At 40.8% G+C, this 8944-nt stretch overlaps 1 protein-coding gene across 1 annotated transcript in view; it reads right to left on the bottom strand.

Moving 5' to 3' along the window:
• Positions 1-2012: 2012 nt before the first annotated feature.
• wdr47a (WD repeat domain 47a) overlaps positions 2013-8944 on the bottom strand; it is a 39558-nt gene continuing 32626 nt past the window's right edge. The window contains exons 13-17 of the mRNA XM_080726149.1: positions 8763-8932; positions 7985-8155; positions 4906-5037; positions 3500-3718; positions 2013-2762 (exon numbers count right to left, since the gene is read on the bottom strand). Coding sequence (XP_080582275.1) covers positions 2620-2762; positions 3500-3718; positions 4906-5037; positions 7985-8155; positions 8763-8932 — 835 coding nt within the window. The 3' untranslated portion in view covers positions 2013-2619. The remainder of the gene's footprint in view (positions 2763-3499; positions 3719-4905; positions 5038-7984; positions 8156-8762; positions 8933-8944) is intronic.

Below are 8944 nucleotides of genomic sequence, written 5' to 3'. Positions count from 1 at the left end.
CCTCAACTCTTAGTGCTCGTCAGGGGTCCCCAGTTCAAATATGATTATTTTGGGGGTCGTGGCCTGAAAAGGTTGAGAACCACTGCTTTAGGCCACTGTGTACTAGAGGGTTTAAGAAGTGTACTGTAGACTTGTGTGCTTTCCTCTGTGTCAAAAGAACCACAGTGTACGCCATCAGTCTCAGTCTGAAGTGTCAGACCCTTTTATTTATATAGCTTAGCAGCGATCACACGTCAATAAGCTACCATTACTGTATTTAACCACTCAAACCCTATATTTACTTCATTGATTGGGGTCCCCCGGGAGTTCGTACTTGGTCCCCTTCCTTTTGTTCCCTCTAAAACAAATCTCTTCATAGGAAAATAGCTGATCTGCAAGCTCAAAACGCATCGCGACCCGTTGTGAGCTTGTAGGTCTGCTGTTTTCGCCAAATGTTCGGCTATTATGACATGGCCAGAATAGCGACACTATAGGGTTCAAGTGGTTAATCACTTTTTAAAAACAAGAATTAGAAAAGCTACGTTACAGGCGCCACTACCATTTCAAAAACAACCTAACTGTACATACATATAAACAATAACGGATAAATAAATACATATTAGTTTGGCCTTTTTGATTAAAACAATCTTCTGTACATGAGCATGTAAAAGAACAAAGCTTAACAACTTAAAAGTATGCTTCCTGGTTAGCAAATTAGTAAAACGAGTGTCAAAACAAAGTGCGAAAGTAAATGACAACAAAGTAATGCAATGCTTACGCTCCAAACACGGCTTCATCATGATATCAAAACGTGCTTTTAAGATGTCATTGACTCATTACATTGTGCATTCAATAATAACCTTATGGGGGGAAACACTGCCACCTAGTGTACTGTGTTGATATAGGTATGTATCATCAGTAATAGGCATACCAGAGCTTTAGTTCATCAGTGATAGAAAATATATTAGGACACTGGGATTAATATTCCCCAATGTTAATTCCCTTTGATCTTGATAATTACAAATTAAAAACAGGTTCTTCGATTGCAAGCAAGCCATTGCAAGACACCGCACCAGCTTCAGAGCGCTGAACACTGATTTTTACATGTAAAACAAAATGACGAGCAAATTTACACCGTATTTGTTTCCTATTTACAAAACTGAAAGCTATCAATGCAAATGTTAGACATTAGTTAATCCCACGGGGTAGTTGTAATGACAATAGCTAGCTAGGCTATATTATGACTTCCACAGATGCAACTTCCTGAAATCTCTGAAACTGCCCCTGAAATAAATGTACACCTGCACGTTACGCCAAAAACTCATCTTAACACTTTCTCCAAACAGTAGCAGCAGAACACTGGCTGTACCAAAAACGCTGTGCAAAACAACGAGGAATGTAGCCTTATTCTTCTGAAGAAATGAAAAAAATCACTATCACATTTTCCTATCTTTTTTTTTTTAAATGGTTCCCTTTTTCTCCCAATTTTGTCATTATACCAATTCCCAATTTTCCTCCCAAATGAGAAAAAAACACAAAAAGTTAAAATATGGAGATGAGAGGTTTCTGCCGCGAAGAGTTTCACGGGAGGACGCAACGTGTGCAGAGAGGAACATTATGCCATTCCTCTGAGCTCCACACCCTGCTGGACTGCCAAGCGTCTTAGGAGTCGCTAGTCCAGCGATTGACGTGTTCGAGCCCACCCTCGAACATGACCAATATTGTGTTCGTTGGGAACGCCCGGCCAAGCCAGATGCACCGTGGACAATTCAAACCAGTGGTGGGCAAAACACTTCATTTCAGTGAACGAACGATTTCGTTCACGGCAATGATCCGTTCAAATGATTCGTTCACCGTTCAGTAGCATGAAAAACACTATCGCGGGAGCGTTTTTATTACGTCGCACGTACAGACCGCCCTCCCGTCCTGTGTATCGGTGGAGGGGATGAATGAAAGCATGAACGTAACAGCTTGTAAGAGTTTGTTCACGTTCACGGCCATGAACTAGTTGTTTTGAACGAATCACTTGTGAACAACCCATCACTAATTCAAACCCCGGTCCCTCCACGGTGCGCCACCCGGGACGCCCCTGCATTTTTCTTTTCTCACGCAGAAAATTCCAGAGTGACACTTTAATATGAAACAGGAAAATGAACCTGTAAGGGTCCCACTTTGCTGTGTAGTTAAAAATGGGAAAACAAGTCAAGGAAAAGGAAGGCACCATCGTTGTACATTACACTGCAGTAAAGCATCGGTCCGCAATCAACTCCTACAATCATTCCAAATGAAGGAACTGTGACAGCGCTGGGAATAAAAGTAAAAGAAAAGAATAGAAAAGAACAACCAGCATGAGGGGTTTTCATAAAAAGAAACAAATCCAAAGAGAGAATCAGCAGTAAACCCACAAAAGTTGTTGAATCATCACAGGGTTATCATGTATCCATTAGTTATCCTACAGATGGGAACGAAGGTGCCACTGATGTATGTACGGTACTGTGTGTGTGTGTGTGTGTGTGTGTGTTGTATTTGTGCGGGTGAGTGTTTAGTTGTGTACAGACAGTGGTGTGTGTCATGATTCGATGTTGTGATGTGTGATTCAGGGTGTTTATGGCAGGTTGTGTGTGTGTGTGTGTGTGTGTGTTAGGTTTTGTGCGTCCAGAGCGTGACGGTGCGGTCAGCAGAGGACGACAGGAAGGACAGGTCATGCGTGTGCCATCGACACTGGATGACCTTGTCACCGTGCTCTCCCACCACGGTCTGTGGCAGCGGCTTGGTCAGATCACCTGCCAAGGAAAATCACTACACGTTACAACTCAATGATATGATATATATTATTATCACATACGTATGGATTATTATGAATATACCGGTGTATATATATATATTTAAACAGTAAGACTCCCTAATCGACCATCAGGTCGCATGTATACACAGATTGGCCTATAAGTGGCATTGGTTCCTGTTGTCTACAAAAAGCAACCTTGTGGTGGCGCTAGAAGAGGGGCATGTGAGAAATCAGTGGCGGAGGTTGTGGTTTGCTAGCCAAGGAGTGTGTATGCAAAGTTTGGCATGGATAGGGGCAACAGTGCCGAGATAAATGTGACGTGACGTGACGGACAGACGGAGGGACAGACAGCCGGTGGAGGTTTTCATAGTAACTTGCGACCTGACGGTTGCAATAATAATAATGATAATACAATGTCAAACATTGAACCAAATCCTTTAATTATCCATGCTGTCTGTGTTTTCAGACAATTTTCTCAAATGTTTTCAGAAACAGCGAAAATAACATCTCTACAAGCTCACAACCCGTCACATCACAACATGAGAGCTTGTAGATTAGATATTTCCACTATTTGTCATATTATAGATATGACAAAGTTTAAAGTTCCTAAGCAGTTAAAGAAGGTATAGCTCAGGTTCAACTTCAAACTCCAATGTAAAAACCTGAACTGTCTCTTTATTTTTTATTATAATTTCTTCAGGTTTGTCAGGTTATGGAAAAGGTGCCTGTGCTCACCTTGGAGGTTGGAGACCATGACCTTGGTGTCGTAGGAACCAGTGAGCAGGTAGTGCGCTCCGGGGGAGAACCTGACAGAACGCACGTCGCTGCTGTGGGGCCGGTACATCTGCACCATGCGTCCCCCTCTGATGTCATACAGCATGCAGCCACTGTCCTCCTGGCCTGTAGCTAGCAGACGACCGCTAGGGTCCACCGCCACCGAGGCCACTGGACTGCCTGCGAGAGAGAGAGAGAGAGAGAGAGAGAGGAGGGGGAAAAGAGAGACTGAACTATGGGTGGGCGATATGGTGATAAATACAATACGATACAATGTCTCCACGATATGCCTTTTCAGAGATATCTTATCGTGATACAATGAGGGAGCCTTATAAAAGATCCTGTTGAATTGTTAATACGGAGATTCATTGCAGAATTAATTTAAACCTGCATTTTTGTCTATAATTTTGACTCTAAATAGTCTGTTACTCCTTTTTCTTTTAGTTTTTGTTACCTTAGACTGTAGGTGGTTGTACTGTTAAGTAAACCATACAAACCATTATGAAAAAGAATCGTGATAAGATCGTGTATCGTGATACAGCTTGGGAAAATATTGTGATATTGTATTTTTCCATATCGCCCACCCCTAGACTGAATGTCAACTTGTTTTTGACCATGTTTGCACTGTAGTTCTGTTTTTGTATATTCTGTGTTGAGTGTTTTTGTAGTGTACCAGAACGGAAACAAGCTTCAACTTCTTTGTGTTCATCCACGTTTTTTAATTTTTTTACCTACAGTTCTACACATTCAATGGTCAATATCTCCCTCTCATGACGGAAATGGATAATTTGCAAGGTTGTCCCAAACTCCCAACTACAATAAAGATGGTAGTATGGCTTCTAGTATCCAATGCGGTGACTGGTGAGAGGACACCAGGGTCTTAAAGGAGCTATAGTCAACTTTTTCATTGTAGGGCCGACACTTTGTTTACATTCTAGTCTATGTCTAGGTTTGATAATGGCCAAAATGATTATTTTATCATTATTTTACGCTTTTTGTGGTCATTTCTAAATAGAAACACATATATGAAGTTTATTTTTTTATAAAATATTTTCGAAACATTATTTTTATTTTAGCATCCGTTTTTCAAGAAAAAGTTGACTATAGCTCCTTTAATGTCTCAGTGGTAGAGTAGGAAGATCACCTTCAACCAACCACTGTTATATTGTATTAACATACCCTACCATACAGATTGGTTGTTTTATTCATAAAAAGTAAGTCCTGGGTTGAAGTTTTTCAATGTGTTTGATTGTGTGAAACACTTTGAAAAGTGCTATACAAATGATGATGTAGTCTGGTTGTATTATAGTTGTATTATTATAAGCAGTAAATCAACGAGAGAACAAATCATTGCTAATGAATGTTACCTGAACCATGGAAGGAAGTGCCCACCACTCGCACACAGCTGGGCACCCTGAGGTCCCAGAAACGCACCGTCTTGTCCTGGGAGCCAGAGGCGATCATCCAGCCTCCCCACGTGAACAGAGACAGGATGTGACCTGGAGAGCAACAACACACACACACACACACATGACACTTCTCATCACCAGAGTTATGGGAACCCTAGTCTCGCGTAGCCAGACAACTATTCCACAATCTCCGAATGCTATATAGAGTCTTGAACTACACCTCCTGAATGGCGAGTAATGGAAGCTGGCATTTCCGTTCGTGAAAATATATTTGAAAATGTCAATTCTGCAGGGCAGCAAGCTAAATCATGCTTAGATGATTTTTACTTATATTAGGATAAATGTGCCGATATTAAAAACGTGGGGAGGAGGCTTCACTTCCGCTTTATCCCGAATCGTTCTTCTTACGTTACCCCAGACTGTTAGACAGGAGCATTTACAAAGTCAACAATCTGGCCACGCGAGACTATGGGAACCCATACCCACATTACTTGCATCATGTCATTCTAGATATACAAGAACCACTGACATAGAAGCTCGCGCTGTGAGCTCGTATAACTGCTATTTTTAGCTGGTCAGCAGGACCAGCTCTTTAAACAGATTACATTGTCCTGAGACATTCAGGGGACCTAGGGGACCTATTTGCCGATTGGCTGTCCATGTCACATGGTCACCGAGCTCATGATTGGGAGCCAGACCTGTACTGCTGTAATGAAATATTTTGTCCAGCAGGGAGCACCATTCCTTCACACTGAGCCGGTGCCTGTGGCCAGCCTGCTTGTGATAAATGAAACAGAAGAAAAGAGAGGTCTATACTTGAGTAAAAGTACAAAAGTATTGGCATCAAAGTACAAAATGTTTGTATGATTGCTTGTAGATCGGTTATCATTCTTTGATTTTCACAACTCATTGTTGACATCATCATCCATTTAAGCTTTATAATTAGCTTCATACTAACATTAACATTATTTTTCTTTCAATTCTAAACGTAGAGATTAGGTTATGAAAGGAAGGTGATTAGGTGATGAAAACTAGCAAAACTATAGCAGCCATTCACTTTAATCAACGCGATGCATCCAATGTAATTGTGATGAGGATGTCAAACAAACGTTAATCACGTCGTATTTAATTATACTTCATCTGTTACAGATGATTGTCCAAATAAACCGTACGTTATTTAAACTGTGAGCCATTTATAGACAATATGCAGTGTTGCCCTGGGCATCGTTGTAGGCTGTAGTAGGTGATGTGTCACACCATCTGCATACCATCTGCATTAACATATGAACTGAACGAGTATGCAAGTTGTCAATGATTTAACTCTATGACCATGATATGGGCTTTGGTGTGAAGTCATGAAAATATCGTACCCTACACAATTTACAAAAGCAACACAAAGTACATTCATTGATGAGCTGCTTCTTCCTGTCATCTGATCAGTGTCCACACAGTAGATTAATTCGAGTTGCATTTTAATATCAAATGAAACAGAGCAAAAACGATGTGCTGAATGAACCAATGCGAGTCTTTGAGAATTACAGTTAGTATCTTCACCAATAATGAGCACATTTCTAGAGACACGGTAACACATTCATTGTACTAAATGACAAGAAAGCATATATTTAGAACGATATGTAGCAGTGAAATACCACAAGATTTTGGAAAATGCCTACAATCAATACACTTATTTGAACACCTTGGTTACATTAAGTTCTGCATAATGCGTACTTTCTGCTTTTGGTACATTTTAATACAAATACTTTTTATACTTGTACTCAAGTATCCTACATTTTGAATACAAGACTTCCACTGACATTGCAGTATTGCATGATACTTAAGTAAAGAATGCGAGTACTTTTCCCACTACTGCCTAATAAGCATGCTAGTTTTAGTACAATCAGACATCACAGATAGATTTATAGAGTAATAGGCTCTAAGGCAACTGCAAACTTAGCAGGAGTCCTCCAGGCTATGGGGGAAAGTAGCTGTTGGAAAAAGTACTCAAATGTTTTACACTTGTTTTTTTAAAAGTATCTTAAAAGTATCAATACTGCACTGTAGATGTACTCAGTTATAAGTAAAAGTCACACACACACACACACACACACACACACACACACACACACACACACACACACACATACACGGGGGGGGGGAGTGACAAAATTCATAGATCTAGAACACAGACTTCATAGATATAGAACACAGAATATGTACAGTACAGTACAGTGAGGTACAGTATACAGTACAGTAAAGTACAGTAAGGTAATACGCAGTTATTACTGTTTGAGCACGCCGAGTTTTTTCAAAACTTTTTTTTTCCAAAAAACTTTTTTTTCCAAAACTTTTTTTTTTTTTTTTTTCAAAAAACTTTTTTTTCCCCATCTGACCAGCTTATATATTGACTGTGTCAATTCTTGTTCAATAGCTAAAGCATAAAATAATGGTTAATGTAATAATGTGTTCCCGGTCTAAATAGGTTAAACAAAATTAAACATTGAAAAAAGAAATTCTCTAGCTATTCAGAGTTATGAGTGTCTGAGCATTCATGTATTTCCCTCAAGAATGTGAGTTAGAAAAGCAAATGTGATGTTTCTGTATGGTCCTACAATAGGCTCTATGCACAGCAGCCATATTGGAGAGAGGTTGGGTCTCTTCTCTCTTCCTTCAAAGGTATTACCAATGATACAAATGAAGGCTCTTTTCCATTTCATGTAGCACAGTGGTTCTCAAACCATTTTATTTCAAGGACCCCCATAACTCTGAGAGTCTACAAATGGACTCATTTGTACACTCAGAGTGCACTCATTTGGAACCCCCAAAGAACCACATTTTGAGACTCACTGGTGAGCGTTTCCAGTGAGCCAACATGCACAATATCAGCACCCTGACTCTGTTTGACCATACATTAGTATTGTTGGTAACACCTGTGAAGGAAGTGAGAAGAGTCCCAACTTCTCTCCAAAATGTCTGCTGTCCATATTATAGTCTATCCATGCGTTTTAAGTAAAATACAGGAGTAAATAAAGCCATTCACCTGTGTGTCCACTGAGGGCGTGCAGCCCCTGTCCTCTCTGACAGTCGGTAGTGTAGATGTTACAGTCTCCTGCTCCGGCGCTGATCAGGATGGCTCCTCCGCTCTCTGGACCCTCCATGAAGGCCAGGTCCCTGATGGTGCCATCGTGCATGCTGAACTCTAGATCCGGGCCTGAGGAGGAGGAGAACAAGGGAAGCAAGAAGCAGAGATGGTGATTGCCTGCTTTTCTCACTTAGAACAAGTAGCCCAAGTAGACCTTTAACATGTCCCCCCAGGATTCCACAGAGAAAAAGTATTGATTTTGCGGGGAACAATCCTGATTCCACAGAGAACAATCCTTGATTCCGCGGCTTGATAGTTAATATTCAGCAGACATTAAAAAAACAACATATAATGTCCAGTTATCAAGCAGAAATTGTTGAATAAAAAAAGGAAGGTAAAACGAAAGTAATAAGTACAATTCTTTATGAAATAGATACCATTCTAAAACAATGTGGAACCAAGTAATTCTAAAGTTAAATGGTTGTTTTAGATTTAGGCGATACACTGTGCATTGACAATACTGATGACTGCTGTCTATGACTGCATATTGACACACCCATGGCTCCACCATTAATTGTATTAACGATAATATATACCCATTTAAGTCGCTTTCAGTTTGCATTTGAACTACTATGGTCTTCCCTGAATAAAGAAAGGTAAATACATTTGGACTACTGTTATTGCTCCTGGCTGACTCCCACCCCCCACACCTGTTGGGACGTGTCAGGATGCGTACCTGTGGCGTTGCAGGTCTCAGCACTGAAAGGCAGCACTTTGACGTATTTGTCATTGGAGCCGGTGGCCAGCAGCTGTCCACAGTGGCTCCAGGCCACACAGTAGATGGAGCCCTTGTGATGTTTGTTCCTCTTGAAGCGGACCACTGGCTGCTTGGGCGGACTTGACCCGCTGATGGCAGGA

The sequence above is a fragment of the Nannobrachium achirus genome (genome assembly GCF_963921795.1).
Source record: "Nannobrachium achirus genome assembly, chromosome: 5".
Lineage (NCBI taxonomy): Eukaryota > Metazoa > Chordata > Actinopteri > Myctophiformes > Myctophidae > Nannobrachium > Nannobrachium achirus.
The sequence above is the reverse complement of the archived record's forward strand: the minus strand, read 5'-3'. Positions and strand labels throughout refer to the sequence as shown.